Below are 21,487 nucleotides of genomic sequence, written 5' to 3' on the forward strand. Positions count from 1 at the left end.
CAGCCCGAGAATACTGTATATCTCTGATGCTCAATTGACGATTTTTTTTTATCATAGGAAGGTATACTACCTGCTTGAATAAATATGTTTGGGCAGCGTTTGTGTTATTGCATCAATCAAAGGCAATATCATTTTCTGAGAGGTTTGCAGCATAAAATAATAATCATTCAGTAACTGAACTGTCATATTTGGAGCATATTTTGAGTCAGTGAGATTTAACATTGGGTAGTACGTATCATATACTCTGCATAAAAAGAAACGCAAAAGTGATTTTAGATGTAGATTTTATCGATCATATAAATAATCAACAGATTGGAAACGATTGTTTAAAATTGGCACACATTGTTGTCATTGTTCAATATGGCACACATGGGACAGTAGATTTTCAAGGTGAAGGTCATCTGTTCTCAATATCTTGTAAGGCCACCATAAGAGTCCAAAACTAATTGGTACCGTCGTTTATGGAAGCAATCAGTTCCCGAATTGTGCCCCGTGGAATGTTCACCCACTCTTCATGCAATGCTTGTGCCAACTGTCGGAGGTTCTGTGGTTGTTGCTGACGTGCTCGCAGTTGATGGTCCAGTGCATCCCATACATGTAAATGTTCGTCTGGAGACCCGGAAGACCATGCCAGGACCTGGATGTTGTGATTCCTGAAAAAGTTGTCAGTCCTGCCGTGTGAGGTCGGGCGTTTTCTTGTTGAAAATGACGTTCGCTTGTTGCATGATGGGCAGGACGTGTGGCCGAAGAATATCATCCGTGTAGCGTTATGCCGTTAATTTCCCTTGCACCAAGTCTGTTCTACCAGTGTAGGAGATGGCTGCCCACATCATCACACTACCACCACAAAATCTGTCCACTTCCTGTATGCAGTTTCGTGCATAACGTTAGCCGCGACGCCTGTAAACATGACGTCTACCATCCGCTTGGCGAAGAATAAAGCGTCACTCGTTACTGAACCAAACATCGCAGTTATGGCAATTCTCTGTGATCTTGACACCATTAACGTGGCAGCTGAGCATGCAGGTCAGTAAAAATGATCTGATCTTCGCTCGCGAATACCTTCAGCGCGTAAACGGTTCCTTACTGTCTGGGCTGATAGCCTACGCAATCCTGGTATTGCTGTACTAGTAGAGTTGGCCGTGGTGGTTCTTTCACGCAAGTGACGTAGCCGTATGAATCTGTCCTGTTCTCTAGTAGTGATGCGTGGTCGACCGGATGCGTGAAGATCACGTGTGTCTGATAACGGTCCCATAGTCTTTGCTACGTGGCCACTGGTTGGGGAGCTAGATTTTACAGTGTAATCATATGGTCATGCGAGTGAGAACAAAAGAGTGAGTGAGTATGGTTTTACGCCGCTTTTAGCAATATTCCAGCAATATCACGGCGGGGGACACGATAAATGGCTTCAAACATTGTACCCATGTCGGGATTCGAACCCGGGTCCTTAGGGTGACGAGCGAACGCTTTAACCACTAGGCTACCCGACCGTCACTGAGAACAAAAGACAGAAGTTGGAAAAGTAACAATTTCATTATCGTGACTAATATAAACTGTATTATGTAAAGTTCAGAATTACAATCTCATTGCCATAAGGAAGGAGATGACCCCTTGTGTAAGGCCATAGTTGAACTTGTCACCAATAAGAGACACTAGCTGGTTCATTTGGCGTCCAGATCAAATTAATAACCCATAGCTGGTTGCAGGCTGTAATGAGATCTTCCACAATCTGCAGAGCACTTTCTGAATCAACAGAAGTAATTATTCACACTGATTACAAACCAGCTTAATTGTGCCATCTTCATGGTCCTTGATTTGCAGGATGTTGTTATTGCACTTTGCAGGACAGTTATATCACGATGTGTCAGCTTAATGTGGGAGGAAAGCCCGAAGTGAAGCAGGTCTCAGAGGTTTACCACTTTGGATGAACCGGGGCCTGATTTGAACACTGATAGTTTGAATGGCCATCATATGAACATTGAATTCGACATCTGTCTGAATTGCAACTTTAACTACCATCATCAGGAATAATATTAATTGTTTCAGCAATAATTACAATTTCAAAGCAATAGAAGATATTGTAGTAAGTCAAGTAAATGAACACTAAAGATAGTGTCAGAAACGCTATATTTTACGCAATATATATTCAGGGTTGAGAATAATATATAGCAGTGGATACTTGTTGCATAGCAGAAAAGTTTGTTTGCAGGATGAGATATTGAGTATGTCTTAATGGTGGTTAGGGTACAAAGGACGTAGACAATACAAGGCAAATTGCTGTTAAATATGTATGCATACATGCGTTATTTTGCGTGATTGGTAGTCTGTATTGTAATTGTTGCATACGGTAGTAATTGAAAACAAAACTAGACTCATGTATTTGAAGGAGACATAAAAGTATTGGAAGAAGTAAGTTGTAGAAGTAAATGTTGTTCAATGAAACATTGTCTAATTATCTGTGTAATTTTCGTAGTCTCAAATACTCATATACTGCCTTTTCTTGTAGTATTTGTTCTGCATTGAGGTGTGTTATGAAGAGTCCATTTAAATCTCGCACTCTACTTAATGCTACGTGTGCCATTCCGTTTTCAAAAATGTCATTTCCAGTGGAAAAAGCACACTTATCTAATGTAAAACAGTTGTTCCTTGTACTTTGTGAATTGTGCACGCCCAGGCTGGTAGCAAAAGGAATTGTTCTCGTATGATAAACCAACCATTAAAATGAAGTTCCTGCGATATCACTTCAATGGTTACATTGCATTCGATTGATCATTGTTCTGCACAAGTCCTCCTTTAAAGGATACGTTAAAGGAATAGTGGGTTGGGGACGGGGTTGAGGTAAATAATCTGTCTATACTACACACAGGCATAACGTATTTTTGTTATTATTTGTATTTTGGCCTTTGACCTGTATGGAAATAAACACTTAACGAACGAGCGAACCATAGTGACCCTTCAGAAGTGTACTTAAGGGGCATTCACACGGTACAACTAGTTGTATACAATTTGTTGCATGAAACCAGTTGCTTACAACAAGTTGTACCTTGTGAATGCCCCTTTTCACAGAATCCAATCACTTCAGCTCCGCCCGAGATTTAGTTAAGCAAGATCCGTTTTATTGATTCTCTAATGTAATTTAATGTCCTCTCGGTAATATCAAAAAGTATTTTCTGTCATTCGTACATCGATCTAAACCATCAGAAATGAAAGATCCTAACTTACATTCACTTGTGACTAAACTACAAACTCATTCTCGAAGACACTACCAATAATATTACTAGCTTTATTGAAACTGTTGGAATTGTTGGAATGAGAGTTCAGTGAGGTGACGGTTTAATTTTCACAAAATGACCTCGTCGATATTGGCATTGATCTCAAATGGTCAATACAGCAGTAAACTGTGCCATGTCATGTACATTAATGATAACACTCGATAAATGGAAATGATAGTACGGGTACGTAAACATATTCATTATTTCAGATTATAAAAGTACTGCAGCAACAAATTCTAAAAATATGTCTTCTTTATTCCTAGAGTGAGAATCAAATACAGTTATGCCATTGCCATTACTCCCCCCAAGTACTCAATATTAGTGATGACTGATGAAATGCTTGGTCAAAAGCTTCTGACACAGACAATATGCGAGTGTCCAGATTCCCGCTTGTATCTACAACACCAAAGTACTCGCCTATTATGTTGGAAGTCCCACCCTCCAATCCACTGGTAACTCGCTATGCAACAACGGCTGCGGTACAGCATTCCACTAACACTACTATATGATCAAGCGTATGTGACTCCCACGCACATATATTAAACACTATTTAGCTAAACAATAGAGCCTTTAAGCATGATTTTTTAGTTGTGTGTGCCCTTGATGCATATTAGCAATTACTGCTTAATGTGGCATATTCAGAAACTACAAGTATTGTGTGTATGTGGATTAATTAAATTAGCTTTGCGAACTCCTTCTGCTGCCTTTCTTCCGTGAGCTGTGAGTAACTGATGCAAATGTTAATCAATAACAATGCGCGACGCGTCATAATTAACTAACACACCAGCCCTGATCGAGAATACTTTAAACGAAAGGCAGGAAGATATATAGACATTCTTTATTTGATGCAATTGAATGACGATTACAATATGCAGAGTTAATTAAGTTACATGATTTACATGCATTGGGGGTATATTTATGCATGTTCATAAACATACAAGTGTTTTGGCAGGTATGGCCATTTCCTTGTAAGTGGCTTACATTAATGATTACTTTTGCCATATTATATATCGGACATTTTCTACTCCATTCTTTGCGTGTTAAACTATCTGCACACATAAATTGAGCCAGGCGAACTAGAAACATTATACTTTGCATGACATAACTTTCTTTTCTCTATGTACTACTGTAGTGGCATCATACCGATAGCATCCAATACAACACTGGGAGTGCGCCTGTGTAGTTCCTGAACCTGGTTTCAAAATTGACGTTGTACAGCTTCAAGCATGTCATACTCTTCAAGAGGAGTTTACCCCATACGCTGCATCCACGGAGGCCACGTGATGAGACCCTCTCCCAGATACGTGCTGCAGATATAGGATTCAGACCACCAAAATACAACCCATTATGATGATTAGTGTTGATGAGCATACGTAACTTTTCACATGCAGATTTTGTACGTTCAAGTGATGATGATATACACCTGCGTATTTAATAGATTGCCTATGTGGAAAATGCATACTTGAACCTTATTGTTTGAACATCCAAAGTATAGAACTGCACTCTGGCTCACATTATATTCTGACACTGCCGTCTCATGTTCCCAATAAGTTTCTGGATGGTTTCCAAGGGAAGATTGCTCAACTCTTCAATAAGAGCTTTGCCGAGTTCCTGTAGAGTTGCCGAAAGGAGAGGGCGTCGTGGGAGAGCGATCTGGAGGTTGTTCCACATTTTCGATAGGGTTGAGGTCTGGTGACGGCTGACCACTCAATGCAGTCAATGGTCTCCTGTTCTAAATAGGCATCAACGATTCTGGCACGTTGAGGACGTGCGTTATCGTCCATTAGGATGAAGTCCGGTCCGATTGCACCAGCATATGATCTCACGTACACGTCCAAATTGTCATCTCTTCAGCCCGCATGTTATCCAACCCTGCTGAAGGACAGGAGATCGGTTCTTCCAACTCTACTTATCCCTTCCCAAATCATGATTGAGCCCCCTCCATCGCGGGCATGTTCGTCTACGTTGGAATTCTGAAATCGTTTGTCTACGCCACACTCGGCACGACGATCTGCGAAGTTTAGGCAGTTACTCAATTCGTAAGTGGAAAGTACTGGAGCCCAGTCCTGGTCTGTCCATTTGACGTGATCTTCAGCCCAATCCAAACGTGCCTGGTGGTGATGTCGGGACAGTGGGATGCACATGCATGCCCTCCGTGAGTGGAGACCTGCCTCTCGGAGACGATTATGCACTTTCGGAGATGAAATGTTATCGCCATCGGAGTTCCGCACGTCATTTCTGAGTGTGGTGGCAGTCACGGAATGTTGCTGTCATGCTGCAATCAGAAGAAATAGGTCTTCCCACTATGTGATGGAACGCTGTCAACCATGCTCTGTCTGGATGACCTGTGACCCGAGTATGTCATGTCCTACAACTTCATGCTCTGTCTGGGTGACTTGTGACCCAAGAATGTCATGTCCTACAACTTCATGCTCTGTCTGGATGACCTGTGACCCGAGTATGTCATGTCCTACAACTTCATGCTCTGTCTGGATGACTTGTGACTTGAGTATATCATGTCTTACAACTTCATGCTCTGTCTGGATGACTTGTGACTCGAGTATGTCATGTCCTACAACTTCATGCTCTGTCTGGATGACCTGTGACCCGAGTATGTCATGTCCTACAACTTCATGCTCTGTCTGGATGACCTGTGACCCGAGTATGTCATGTCTTACAACTTCATGCTCTGTCTGGATGACTTGTGACTCGAGTATATCATGTCTTACAACTTCATGCCCTGTCTGGATGACTTGTGACTCGAGTATGTCATGTCCTACAACTTCATGCTCTGTCTGGATGACCTGTGACCCGAGTATGTCATGTCCTACAACTTCATGCTCTGTCTGGATGACCTGTGACCCGGGTATGTCATGTCCTACAACTTCATGCTCTGTCTGGATGACCTGTGACCCGGGTATGTCATGTCCTACAACTTCATGCTCTGTCTGGATGACCTGTGACCCGGGTATGTCATGTCCTACAACTTCATGCTCTGTCTGGATGCTCTGTGGACTGAGGTGGAAAGTGTGATTCAGAGGTTCCCATATATATTATCAGAATGGTCTCCTGTCTGCGAGGCGATTTTAGAGCCAAGATTCTCTATTCTAAACATATCCTGTATGGGCAATATGTCCGAACTGATTAGACGTTAAGAAAATAAAGAAGCTGCAGGATTTCCTGACCTCCATTATTTATTCTTTTGAAGTTTTGATAACAGACAGAATATCAAAAAAACATAATTGATCACCTTGTTTTCAAAAGAGACAAATTCAAACTAAAAGGAGGTTTAAGTAATGTTGAGATGTTTCAAAAGAGACACTTTCGTCTTGGAAGATTTAGGTAATGTTTAGAAGTTTTCATAAGAAAGAATTGTTCTGACTTGTAATCTGCTAAGTACCCAAATCCTTTAGTGACTAATGTAATTCTGTTGCCTCCACTTCATACATGCTCTGTACAAGACTAGGGTTAGAAATAACTGAGTTCATAATAATCTAATGTGTACAAGAGCAAATATGACTTCACGCACACACCAGTATATTGCTTACGTCATCCAGACGCATTGACACGATTCAAATCGTCTTATCGGGTCAGAATGACGTCACACTAGAAATGACATCATAGTTTAACACTGTTAACGTGATGTGACATTTGTGCTTTTCTTTGGCAAATATCTTAATCAGTGCATTTTTCTAAGGGGGTTTCAAAAGGGTAATGCGCTATTGAGACATTATTACACTCTCATATGTGCCATAGTGATTTTATTTAATAAACTTGTGTAAGAATTCTGGTATCTCTTTTGATCAGATTAATGGAATGTTATGACTAAATTGTTTGGTATGTGTTGGTGCTGGTCCATGTTAACTTGTATCTGGCCTAAGGCATAAAATGTAAGCTTCATCAATCCAGTGCTTTTGGTAGATTTAGGCACAAGTGCTGATGGTCAAAACTTCAAGGCAGGGCAGGAAAAACGCCCCAACACAGAGCATATACATGATAATATTCAGGTAAAGAAACCAAGGACAATTTGTTTTCAAGATACCACTGATGTGAGCACACATGTAAACTCAAAATATCATCAGCCATCATCCTCGAGTATCAAGTGTGTTATAGCACCAGTCTACTGGATGTATACCCTGTGTCTGGAATTCCCCAGGGAAGTTTCAACTGGGAAATAACATGTTAACTCTCAATCTTTTTTATCACAGGATTTCTCTCATTCATGGCTGAAATCTGAATGATGTCTGTTTATAGCAGTGTGTCTTTTGAACAGGGTTCACCATGAAGCTATGGCAGACAATAGATCAAGGGTATGTATCCTAATAGAATAGAGATGCAGTACACTGGATAATCTATACTTAATAATTAGAAAGTAAACATTCATGATGGATGGATGGATGGATGGATGGACGACAGAAAAGTACCATCAAATCCTAAATCATTCAGTCCAGCTGAGCTGAAAGTATAAAACAAGTGAAAAAGTTTTGAAATATTTATTGACATTAAATCATTATAAAAAAGAAAATCCTGAAACTAGTCCCATATAGCTTCTTTACAGAAATATGAACATGGCTGTATAAGAGTTTCAAATTAACTATCAAGAACTATGCCACCCAATGGCGTCATGAGGACAGGGTGTAGAAGATGGAGCTTAATGCAAACCTGAAGTTCAGCAGTGTGGTCTGGTGGAAATGGCAAATAGACATGCATGTCAATAGAACTGCAAGTAACACTAATGGAATTCCCATACAGAAGCTGGGACACAGTGATCAATTAGACACACACTTTCAAACTACCATGAAATATAGCTGCAGCTTTCCCCACAAATACAGATGGATATGTCAGCTAATAAAAAATAAGCAGGGAGCAATCAATGACAAATGCATCACCATCTTTAAGGTTGTAGTGAAACCCAAAAAAACTGTTTGAATACTGCTAGAATTACCTAAATGGCAATTAATCTGTGTGGGGGTCAAGATATTTGAAAAACAAAAGGGCAACAAACTTTCTGTTTGGGTGAGCTTAAAAGGAGACAGAAAAAGGCATTGGCAGAAATACTTAACTACAAAGACTTGTTTTGCCCTACCCTAAAATAGGTAGAGTATAAGTTATACGTGTTACAACCGATCACTGCCATTGTCATGGTAGCCCCAATATCATATCACAGATGCTTAAAATGAACTTATGATGCTCCTTATTATAGTATGGAAAAATATGTACAATGAAATAACAATAATATATATATGCATGGAGTATGTGAACTTGTTAAACAAGGGTCCCTCACCAATGACTGCACCATTTTCTGATTGTCACACTTCAGAGTGATATGACTGAGACAATGCCCATAGCCTGACAAAGATGATCCCTGGTTAAGAAGTTATTGCCTACTTTCCTTCTGTACCTCTGCCAGACGTGACTCAGGACTATGGGCAACACTGGCAGCCGCACCCACCAAGTCTGGAAGAGATACCTCAGACAATCCATGCAGTAACTTTAACATGTGCAGTGTTCATGGTCTGATTATCTCAATTCCGAATTGACATTTGAATTCAAAGCACAGGAAGTAACAAGACTTTTCTCCAACTTTTCACAGAAGCGAAACTCATTTCTTTCAAAACTGTTATTCCTGTTAAACCATGTTCATCACACTTAACAGAATTCAGAAGCACGATATTAGTATCACAGTGTTGCTGTAGAGAAGAATGTGTTCTCCTGTTGATATGATGGATGTACCTGTATGCACAAGACTGGGACATCCTGTATAATGCTGATGGCACTTCTAATTAAACACCACCACCTTCCTCTACTACCCTTACACCCTTTTCCATCCCATGCCCTCTATATACCCACCCTATCCTCTATGTACCCACCCTATCCTCTATATACCCCCCCCCCCACCCCCTTTCCTCTATATACCCACCTTATCCTCTATATACCCACCGTACCCTCCATATACCCACCCTATCCTCTATATACCCACCCTATCCTCTAAATACCCACCCTATCCTCTATATACCCACCCTACCCTCTATATACCCACCCTACCCTCTATATACCCACCCTATCCTCTATATACCCACCCTACCCTCTATATACCCACCCTATCCTCTAAATACCCACCCTATCCTCTATATACCCACCCTACCCTCTATATACCCACCCTACCCTCTATATACCCACCCTACCCTCTATATACCCACCCTATCCTCTATATACCCTCCCTACCCTCTATATACCCACCCTATCCTCTATATACCCACCCTATCCTCTATAAACCTAACCTATTCTCTATATACCCACCCTATCCTCTATATACCCACCCTACCCTCTATATACCCACCCTACCCTCTATATACCCACCCTATCCTCTATATACCCACCCTACGCTCTATATACCCACCCTATCCTCTATATACCCACCCTATCCTCTATAAACCTAACCTATTCTCTATATACCCACCCTATTCTCTATATACCCACCCTATCCTCTATAAACCTAACCTATTCTCTATTTACCCACCCTATTCTCTATGTACCTACCCCTTTCTCTGTACACCCCCATCCCATTTCTCAAAATAAACTCTGTATACAAACCTCTTTCTGCACATACCCACATCTACCTCTATATCCACCCCTTTGTCTATATACCAACCCCTATCTATGACCCATTCATCCTACATTCCCCACCACACCCCCTACATACCCCATCCTACAAATATCTATACCCAGCCCTTCCTCGATATACCCCATCTTTCTTACACCCCCACCCACCCTCAAATCCATGTCCTCTCATGAACGAGTCCACCATCTCCTCTCATGCACAAGTCCACCATCTCCACTCATGCACAAGTCCACCATCTCCTCTCATGCACAAGTCCACCATCTCCTCTCATGCACAAGTCCACCATCTCCTCTCATGCACGAGTCCACCATCTCCTCTCATGCACAAGTCCACCATCTCCTCTCATGCACAAGTCCACCATCTCCTCTCATGCACGAGTCCACCATCTCCTCTCATGCACGAGTCCACCATCTCCTCTCATGCACGAGTCCACCATCTCCTCTCATGCACGAGTCCACCATCTCCTCTCATGCAAGAGTCCACCATCTCCTCTCATGCACGAGTCCACCATCTCCTCTCATGCACGAGTCCACCATCTCCTCTCATGCACAAGTCCATCATCTCCAGGTCTAGATAAACCTGAGATCCACCTCCATGTTAGCCTTGCCTCTGTCTGACTCATCACGATACTCTCCAACAACATCCTCATCCCTGCAACACAGCATCTCAAGGTAAATACCTGATACTACTGGAGACAGAACCTGTAACTCAACATATTCCACATGTATGAAGCAGTGACCTGATACTACTGGAGACGGAACCTGTAACTCAACATATTCCACACGTATGAAGCAGTGACCTGATACTACTGGAGACGGAACCTGTAACTCAACATATTCCACATGTATGAAGCAGTGACCTGATACTACTGGAGACGGAACCTGTAACTCAACATATTTCACAAGTATGAAGCAGTGACCTGATACTACTGGAGACGGAACCTGTAACTCAACATATTCCACACGTATGAAGCAGTGACCTGATACTACTGGAGACGGAACCTGTTACTCAACATATTCCACACGCATGAAGCAGTGACCTGATACTAATGGAGACGGAACCTGTAACTCAACATATTCCACACGTATGAAGCAGTGACCTGATACTGCTGGAGACGGAACCTGTAACTCAACATATTCCACATGTATGAAGGAGTGACCTGATACTGCTGGAGACGGAACTGACCTAAGCTCGAGGTTCCCATAGCAGATGTGAATGTCGCTGGCAGCCTTCAGGATCTTCACTGCGATCTTCGCCTTCACATCTCGAGTCCTCTCGTCCGCTGTTAGCGTCAATCTAGGAGGTGAAGTCAACAGTTTGTGACATGAGGCTTCCCTATTGAACAACAGCTATCTATTGTTTGCTGACAGAAGGTCTACATATGGTTCACTAACATCTATGGTTCAAAGTCATAGAAACATGTTTGTTTCAGAAGATAGTTCATCATCATATATAAGTGGAAAAGTACATTTTACTGGCGGTAAGGCATTGAAGTCTATACCATGTGTTATCAAATCAGTGTATTACCAGCAAAGTTATCAAACATGTCTTTGTTTGATGTGTCCTATAAAACCAGTGACAAACATAAAGACTGAATGAATAATTACTACTATAGGAGTCCTGCCTACCTGATACAGGACTTGTCAGGTGTGGATTGGAGATCAGTTATGGTTCTATCCTCCTCATTTACATGATTGCTACTCTCTCCCATCCTCGTCTTATCTGCAGCGGAACAGAAGGCACAATAGCAATGGCTAGGCTTTCATCCAGACATATGGTAAAATCAAATATCAAACAAATATCTTGCATTTGTAGTATTGCTGATGAATGTTTTTGAGGCCATGTGCTCCTCACTAGTGATAACATGGTAATGGTGTTTGCAAGTAGTCAAACACTGTTGTGTCCATGTTGAAGGGACCTACGTAAATACTTCCGAGTTCACGCGGTTCCACGCACCTGAAACTTGATGAATAAAGAAGGAATACACAGGAACCAATCTTTCATTCTGAGACAACCATAAGTTCGACACAACCATGTTTGACTGTATTTGCAAAACCAAAAGGAACCCATTCATTATCATTTCAATCAAAGCTCATTTAGTCTTAACATACCACCACACAATTCCCGTCCAAAACTATTATTTCCAAAGCCTGACTTTAATCAAGAAATCTTCTTTGTATGCAACAACTACCAAGTTTCAGAATATTGTCCTTGTATTCATGCAACAGTAACTGGAAATGATACAATGATACAACCACATTTCACAATAACCTCAACAATGACCTTTGAAACTTTTAGTGAACATTTTCTATCTTGTGGCTTTGACCTTTGACCTTCTTATGACATGTGAAAGAATAGTCCATGTGGCATAAGACAATTGTAGGATATCCACTAATATCAGCAAGAGTTTGCCACTAACGTGGCTATATCCCCCGCCCCTGTTGCAGAATTTATGCCATAATTAAATCTAAACAAACCCTATCCTTTTTTAACCGAGGTGGAACTTGTCATGGAAATTGTAAAAAAATGAAGTTTGGAACCTAAGTCCATCTTGTTGCCATGGAAACGTAAAAAATAAAACTTTCTAAAATTTCTAAATAGCAAAAGGCACCAGTTCAGCATGTACCTGACAAACCTGCAAAGTTTCATGAAATTTTTTTGAACGGTTAATGAGTTATGCTCCGGAAACGAACCCTACCCTCACAGAACCTACCGGTAAGTCCATCTTGTTGCCAAGGAAAACATCAAAAATAAAAATTTCTAAAATTTCTAAATAGCAAAAGGCACCAGTTCAGCATGTACTTGACAGACCTGTAAAGTTTCATGAAAATATATTGAACGGTTTCTAAGTTATGCTCCGGAAACAAAACGTGACGGACGGAATAACGGAGCACGTTTCTATATCCCCCGCCAACTTCGTTGGGCGGGGGATAATAATCTAAGCGCCATATTCAAGAGAAAGTATCATACAACTACTTTTCACAAGGAGCTCAAAGATGACCTTAACATTTGACATTGATGATATAGTCTTATGCCTGTATTTGTAATCACGACTCAGAAGCTGAGAATAACAACCATATTTTACCAAACAAAATCAATGCTAACTTTGACCTTTGACTTACCAAGATCAAACATTTTCAAAGCAGGGCCCTATCCTACAAAAGGTTTATACGGAGTATGCAGAGAATGCAGAGACAGTGTAACCACAAATGTTTTGATGAGTTTTATTGTTGTGACCTTGGCCTTTCCACCTTCTCTTGACATGCACACAAAAAATCCACATTTGGAAGAAGTGCAATATTATTTGCTTCGTAGACATTAGAAATATCACAAGCAGCATCAGCATAAAAATTTTAAAAAAAATGAAAGTACTCCCATTTCATCATACATTCACACTGAGCAGCACACCTCCAGAATTCATTGTTTGAGCATCAGTAATATCATATCAGTCCAAAATATTTTTATTTGACTAAAAGCATCGATCATTTGGTCTGAGAAGCATACAATTTTAGTATCAGCGTCCTTTTCAATATTTTTGTTGTTAAACAGCCTACCAGAGCCAGTAAAAGTCAGCTTGTAGTAGAGGTGGTTTGCTACTCTCAGTCCTGGCCAGGAGTAATCTCTGCCCTCCTCCTTGGTCTGTGTGGGCTTGACCCTAGTGCCATCTTTTGCTTCCATTCCACGGCCATACACATAGAACAGCTTCTTCTGCTGCACCCTGGCTGGGCCTTTGGTGACATACAGGAACTTGTAGGCATCCTCCTTGCTGGGGTCAGCACCTGCAACATTAGCTGCCGGTTCCAGTTTGTCCTAAGCCGCTGTATCTCACCATCTATGACAGCCAAACTATACAGACCACCAAGTTATAAACTGTACATCTGCAAGGCTCTGTAGATCATGTAAATGTTTCTGGGATTAAGATCACTATCTGCTAAGCTGTAAGGGTGTCTAGCTGGGGTCCATGAAGTTTGCTGTTACTTGTGTTCTGATTACCTAACCTTCACTGTATAGGGTGGTGGCCATGTGTGTTTGTAGTGGTACATTATTTTCCCTCTTCAATATAGAACAAAGACCATACATCAAAATATGTAGCTAATGCAGTGTAACTTTACAGTAGTTCTCAAAAAATAAACAAGTGTGAAAGAAGAAAAGATCCAGTTAAAATTTATTTATTACAGATAAGCCCTATAATCTCAAGTGTGAACAAAAAATTGTTTCCTGTCTGAGCCAGATAAGTGATATATTCTCAATCACCAGTAAATGTGCATTGAAAACCAGAGATGAAGCCAAGACAACTATTATTCCTAGCTTCACTGTAACTCCAAACAGTGTTTGGCTTTGTTCCAAGGTAAGCACTACCAAATGTTTAACATTCCTTTCCCATTTCATAAAAAATAAAAACTTGAGAATTTCAAATGTTACTTTTTCTCATCCTACTGACCGTGTTGATTTACAAAATTATAATTGACGGGTCTAAATTTACTTTTACATTTATTTCAACCACCCATCAAGATTTTTAGAAAAATATATCCTAATATCAAACTAATAGAAAAGAGGCCTTTCCAGATGTACACTCTCAAACTTAACGAGATCCTTAAAAAACAACAACAAAAAACAGACCACCTCCGTGGTCTAGACTGTCAGGCCAGAAAGTGGAAGGTTGGGGGTTGATTCCTGTTCATGTCATACCAAAAGATGTTAAAAAATGGTACTTCTTGTTCGGCATTAAGGGGATAAAACAGGGACTGGTCAGCTCAGAGTCAATATACTGTGTCTGGGTAGGTTATTCATGCTAAACAGTGGGCTAGCACTTTATAATTAGCACACACACACACTAAAAAGCTTAGTATATTACATCTTCAAAAGTATGTGATGTTAAGTGTTGGGATCACTCAGTCTGTAAAACACAGCAAAGAACCAACGCTTTCCCTGAGGACTAACATTTTGTTAAAAGTGTTGTAGATAAAATTTGAATAGGCATTACAAACATGCCTGATATAAAAATGAGGACACAATTTCACTTTAATAATCTTTTGGGGACTTTTTTTGTGAAACTAATCCCAAGTAGCAGTGATTTTTGGGTGGCAGCCTTTTTCTGCAATGCTGGAAATGCAGGCTTTGTACCTCATGATTAGGAATAGATTGTCTTGCGTGCTGTGCTGATGGAAGCATCTTACGAAAAGCTGAAATTGCAATGGCTGCAAGATGTATTATAAATACTGTGCTCAACATTTGTTGTATTGTAAATTGGAAGTGGCACCTGGACATTCGTTATTCTGTTGTAAAAACTTGACAGGAGCAAGTGTCTGCTATTCCAGCATTTTGTCGGAAGTACTCCAACAGAGTGTAACTACTGGCTAGATTGCACTAAGGTCACACTATTCTTTTACTAGCTTTTTGGATCTGCTGACTGTAAAGTTTGTTGAAATGGAAAAGAAAAACAATTCTGGAATGGCTCTTCTTTTTTTATCCCGCCAAAAAGCTGAAAGCATATCTAAACAATATTTTCTAAAGAAGGACCCAACATTAATAATTTTGCATCCATGATCTAAACTACAAACAAGACAGTGCAGACAACCACCGCTAGTACAGTAGTGCCACTTGATGTGTCAGGTTTGCATTGCCACTGCCACTCCCATGTTAAGCCATTTTAGATTTTAGACTTGAAGTAGAGGACAAAACTTGAATTGATATTATTTTGTTTCCCACCTACCAACAAGCATTTTCGTTAAAAAATCTGTAAAGCAAGTAAAAGGTGAGTGTGGCCTACGTTTAATCAAATGGTTAAGGCCTGGAGACTGAGAGACTGAACTAATGACTCCACTGATTAATATTGAAATTTCTTTCAGCATATTTGGTTTTAACTACCAAGAAAAGGAATTGATTCTCGATAAAAAATATTGCTACTTTGCAAAGGGTTCAATTCTAGCCTTGATCATCCTTGAATACCACACTAGAATGAAAAAATAACACCCTTAAACTCGAGGCCGTGCCTTGCTCAGTGTCATACTCTGTGCACCTATTGTGGGCTGAGCCTTGCTCAGTGTCATACTCTGTGCACCTATTGTGGGCTTAGCCTTGCTCAGTGTCATACTCTGTGCACCTATTGTGGGCTTAGCCTTGCTCAGTGTCATACTCTGTGCACCTATTGTGGGCTGAGCCTTGCTCAGTGTCATACACTGTGCACCTATTGTAGGCTGAGCCTTGCTCAGTGTCATACTCTGTGCACCTATTGTAGGCTGAGCCTTGCTCAGTGTCATACTCTGTGCACCTATTGTGGGCTGAGCCTTGCTCAGTGTCATACTCTGTGCACCTATTGTGTACCAGTGTAATTAGAAATGGCATATCTTCATTTTATGAACTTAATGAAGAATCTGAAATTGTCATATCATAATCAATGTAAAAATGATGGCAATGTACAGTGTACAACTTAAAATGGTAGACACAAATGTTTCTGTTGAATGAATATATGGAATACAGTGCCTGGTCACTGAAGTTCACCTGGATATGTTGTCTATAACTCAGTTCACCTGGAAATGTTGTCTATAACTCAGTAAAGATGCCCACTTAACAAATGTTGCTGATATTCAAATATGATAAAAAATACATAAATCTTCTGCATGAGGTGAACCATATAAACAGAACATAGTTGTTGAATACCACAACAAAATAAACAAGTACCAAAATTACAGTCTGTACAACAATGGCTGAGTAATGGACTTGAGTTTTAACTTCAATATGGTCGGAAAGTCAGGAAAATATATGTGGACCCCACTGTTAACTACACACATATACATATACCAGATTTCAACATCTCTAACAAAAATAGCAGTGGAAAGGCTACAAATAGGTTTTTCAATATGTGAAGTTTCAGCTTCATTGATTCATTGGTTTCTGAAGGAACGTGAATGCTGGAAAACGCACACAACAGATTAATGATGCCAGTCAAACAGCCACTGACATGAGCTCACTTGACTTTCAGTTAGGTGAGCTAACAACTTGATCTTGCACACTTCAAATTGTACACTTTGTTACAAAAAAAGACTGCATGAAAGGTCACATGTTGGGATGTAAATCGGGTCTTCCCATGAAGAATATAATGACTTCCTGTCTACTAAGTTATCACCAAATCTTACCAAAATATCCTCGTATTACCTACACGGTATGTGGTCACTTTCATCATTGATAAATTATTTCTGACATTAGCTCAAAGTATGTTCAGTAGCCTATAGCACATAACAGTTTGTAGTAGAACTCAAGTGGCATGTCTTATCAAAGCACAATCAAAGTCATTTTAAGGGTGCATCAACTACTTCCTTCTTGGACAAGCACTCCATGACACAGATCAAGTACATTGTGGCAAGGATCTGCTGCATAATGCATGGGGTGTCAGAGGTTGTTGATGCACTGATTAACTGAAAATATTGACCCTCAACTAATGCTTGTAATATTATTTGTCTGTCCCTCTCCATGTCCATTTGTTAAGACCCTCCCCAACAGACTGTCCTATTTGTTGGTGATCCTGCACATATAACCACGAGAAAGCGGCAGATATTGGGTTGTTATGTTTGTAAACACCTACTACTACAGGTACAGTCCCCTGGCCCTGATGGTTGTCCCCCGCTGAGCAACAGTTCACATTCAGAGTGCAGGTGACTACTTCGGTAGTACACAGCTGCTCATTGGTCTTCCACAATCAACAGATTTACTCCAATACAATCTCTCTCTCAGTGAAGATCTGTGGCACATACTCTTACTCTTCCACAATCAAAAGATTTACTCCAATACCATCTCTCTCTCAGTGAAGATCTGTGGCACATACTCTTACTCTTCCACAATCAACAGATTTACTCCAATACAATCTCTCTCTCAGTGAAGATCTGTGGCACATACTCTTACTCTTCCACAATCAACAGATTTACTCCAATACCATCTCTCTCTCAGTGAAGATCTGTGGCACATACTCTTACTCTTCCACAATCAACAGATTTACTCCAATACAATCTCTCTCTCAGTGAAGATCTGTGGCACATACTCTTACTCTTTTACTCAATCAACAGATTTACTCCAATACAATCTCTCTCTCAGTGAAGATCTCAGGACATCTCCATAGGAACAGTGTAATCAGCCAATCAGCGCAAGGCTTCTAAATTATTGGTGTGAGTTAGTGAAGCATTCAGTTCTGTCTGTATCTTAAAAACAATATCAATTGGCTTGGTGTGATGAAAATGATAAAAGCCACGCCACTAGATATTTGCTTCACTCTGTCTTATCTGAGACATGGCATCTCCACCCAAAGGGGAGTGCCACTTAAGGAATATATATATGTTCTTCATGGTTTTTCTTTCGTTACAATCAAATTTCTGAACAATAAAGAATTGAAACCAAATCATTTTAGAAAACTAACATCTGACTGGCTCATTAACACATGCTTCCTTCATTTAGAATTGGCAGCCAAAGTTCGCTCAGGATTTACCTGATGAAACCTTATATGAGGTGTCCGCAGACCTCGATGCAGAGGGTGATGAAAGGAGTAAAAGTTTTAATGACATTGACTCTTACTCAAAATGACTGGATAATATGTCATAGGGTTTCGTGATAATCAAGCTGTTGCCCTAGTGGATTTAACAGAATACTGTGTAGAATCACTAGGTGAAGAATCTTACCGTGACTGAAATCATTCAGTCTTGCATGGTAGAAGTACTGCTGTTTGAAATTTGTGTCCTTTCCTTCAAATGGACGTTCAATTCTTTTCGTTTTGTCTGCTGGTTCCCCATCATAGCTGCCACGACGGTAGCGTATCGTGCCATGTTGTACATCCACCAGGACGGGGCAGTCCATCACGGAGGCCTGCACAAGGGAGATAAACAGAGCAGCTGTAGTGGGGAGTCAACTGAGACGCGCTGCTGCTTTCCATAGTATTTGAAGGGGCGGTCGGGTAGCCTAGTGGTTAAAGCGTTCGCTCGTCACGCTGAAGACCCGGGTTCAAATCCCGACATGGGTACAATGTGTGAAGCACATTTCTGGTGCCCCCTGCCATGACATTGATGGAATATTGCTAACAGCGGCATAAAACCAATCTCACTCACTCACTCCACAGTATTTGGGTAATGTCAGTAAAAATAAATGTTTAATGTCAAGCCAACCCCTAATATGTCACATGTACATAAGAATCAAGTTTACTTTTATAGATAAGTAGCTGACTAAAGAAATAGAAGAAATAAATTAAATTCCCCGAAGAAAATGTGATGAGAAACACAAATGTGGCTCAAACAAACCTGGAACTTTATATAGTGCTCATCTCAGTTTCAAAAACTGAGATATAATTGTAAAAGACAAAAGTTATCAGTTAATTTTCCACAGCACTCTATGATAAAAATCAGTTGTGAGACAGACTTTATGTCACTCTGGCATGCTATGATGTCATGTTGTTTGTTTGTTTATTTGTTGTTTAACTCCACACTCGGCAATATTCCAGCCATATGCCGGCAGTCTGTAAATAATCAAGTCTGAACTAGACAATCCAGAGATTGACATTATGAGCATTGATCCACGCAATTAGGATACAATGACATGCATCAACCAAGTCAGTGAACCTAACCACCCAAACCTGTTAGCCGCCTCCTATGACAAGCATGCTCGCCTCTTACAGCAAGCATGGATCTTCACGGCCGTGACGGGTCCTGTCATGTAACGAAAGAGAATGTAGTAGTATAGGTAATAGGGGTTCTGGCTCACTTCCACTGGAGCCGGATTCATATACCTATACTGCTACTACAGGGGGATTTTTTATGCGTAAATGACTATGCGATTCAACGATAGTCATGAGATTCAGCTAAATTGACCACCACCTGGAGTCTATGATATAAATTTTTATAGGTAATAGGGGTTCTGGCTCACTTCCACTGGAGCTGGATTCATATACCTATACTGCTACTACAGGGGGAATTTTTTATGCCAAAATGATTATGCGATTCAACGATAGTCATGGCTCTAGCTCACCAATACCTGGGTCCAATCATTGCTTTAGATGAGTCTAAATGGTAATAAAAATATTCTTCATTATTTTTATCGATAAAGCGATATTCAACATTTTTATTAAGTTCTTCGTTCATTTTACTAGGAGACCAGACTATATAACTACACTCTTTTTGTAAATTGATAAGAAACAATTGATTACCGTATTTGGTTGGTTTGACATCACTGATATAATAAAACCCTTGTGGTAATTCTCTCCATTTAATAGTTTTTTCCATTATTATATATTTATGTATGCATTTGTCTAAATGTAATCACACGATAGTAAGCAATTTATTTTTAATCTCCAACCAGTTCTTTGGTTTTGGCACGGAATAATTGACGCGCTTGTTGCCTCCCTTGTTCTATGGACTTTTTTTTCTCGTCTTCGCTAATACCATTGGTCTTACGAGAATTTGATCGAATCTCCTGCTTCATTTCATTGTATTTGGTGAGTTCCGACAGCACTAAACGAAACTCCTCCTCGGATATCTTACAATCGGCCATTGCTGTCGAAATATGATCCTCGATGCTGTTCAACTTTGCATCGGCGAGTATCCGAATACTATCGTGTTTTAATGCTTTCTTTTGCAACCTACGAGAAATGAATTTTATCGCTATTCCTGCCAGTCCCGAGACTCCGGCGGTTATTTCCATGCCGAGCACGATAGGCGCGGCGATTATAGTTGATAGTAAACCGACACCGGCTACACCGAGTCCCATGCCAGCTACTACAAGAGCGGTGTCAACTCCGTCCAGAGCATTCACGACTCTGCGATACTTTTTATACAATCCAAGTCTCAACTCCCTATCCTTTTCTATTCGATGTTTTATGTCGCTTATTTGATGTAATCGAAATCCATCAACAGTTTCCTTCATTTCATCGAGCGCTGGATATAAACTCATAGTGTATATTACGAATATATAATAGTCTTTAATTGGTCTTGCTTAAATGTTTTGAGAGTATACATCAACCTTATCAAATGTATATTATACGGCAAGAATATCTTAGAAAGAGAAATACTACCACTTTTAATAATTTGAACCCCCTCGAGGGATGTAACGGGTGATGCACCGACATGAATAATACTGCAACGTTGACGCTCGTGTTTCTTGAGCCATTTAATCGATAGACCTGGTAATATTTCGAAGGCATCTACCGGTGCATCTCCGAACAAGACTTCAATAATAAGCGTAGAAATATTAGGTATTGCACTCAAGTTAACTTTAATATCATCGAATTCTGTAACCAAATTTAAACTAACATTTTTGATTGCCGGACAACTATATAACATATGACCTGGTTTTTCTGGCAGGGGAGTGACTAACACACTTTTTCGTTTTGACGGGATATAGGCCGCGAGTACGATGCCACTATTTATTATCTTAGTTAAATTATGTCCCTTACCCATCATCGCATAAGGTGGGGTAATGACGATATTCAGTAGCCACTTGATGTTTGCTTCGACCATAGTCCATTTATTCTCACTGTTGTAAATAATATTGTATGGAGTGGTTTTAAGGAGTCTACTAACGTCGACATCGCTTAAATCTTCTAGATTACCCGTGAATGTGA

The 21,487-nt window shown here is 40.3% G+C and overlaps 1 protein-coding gene across 2 annotated transcripts in view; it reads right to left on the minus strand.

Annotated features, from left to right (window-relative positions):
- Positions 1 to 5,000: 5,000 nt before the first annotated feature.
- The window catches only part of LOC139479177 (uncharacterized), a 31,598-nt gene continuing 15,111 nt past the window's right edge, over positions 5,001 to 21,487 (minus strand). The window contains exons 2-6 of one of the 2 annotated variants that reach the window (XM_071261983.1): positions 18,561 to 18,744; positions 13,449 to 13,673; positions 11,523 to 11,616; positions 11,080 to 11,190; positions 5,001 to 5,547 (exon numbers count right to left, since the gene is read on the minus strand). In XM_071261983.1, coding sequence (XP_071118084.1) covers positions 5,505 to 5,547; positions 11,080 to 11,190; positions 11,523 to 11,616; positions 13,449 to 13,673; positions 18,561 to 18,744 — 657 coding nt within the window. In that variant the 3' untranslated portion in view covers positions 5,001 to 5,504. Of the gene's footprint in view, positions 5,548 to 9,761; positions 10,546 to 11,079; positions 11,191 to 11,522; positions 11,617 to 13,448; positions 13,674 to 18,560; positions 18,745 to 21,487 lie in introns of those variants that run through there. The other variant, XM_071261982.1, reaches the window with a different exon arrangement.

This window comes from Haliotis cracherodii, unplaced genomic scaffold (genome assembly GCF_022045235.1).
Source record: "Haliotis cracherodii isolate W230 unplaced genomic scaffold, xgHalCrac1.p SCAF_4, whole genome shotgun sequence".
In the NCBI taxonomy this organism is placed as follows: Eukaryota; Metazoa; Mollusca; class Gastropoda; order Lepetellida; family Haliotidae; genus Haliotis; species Haliotis cracherodii.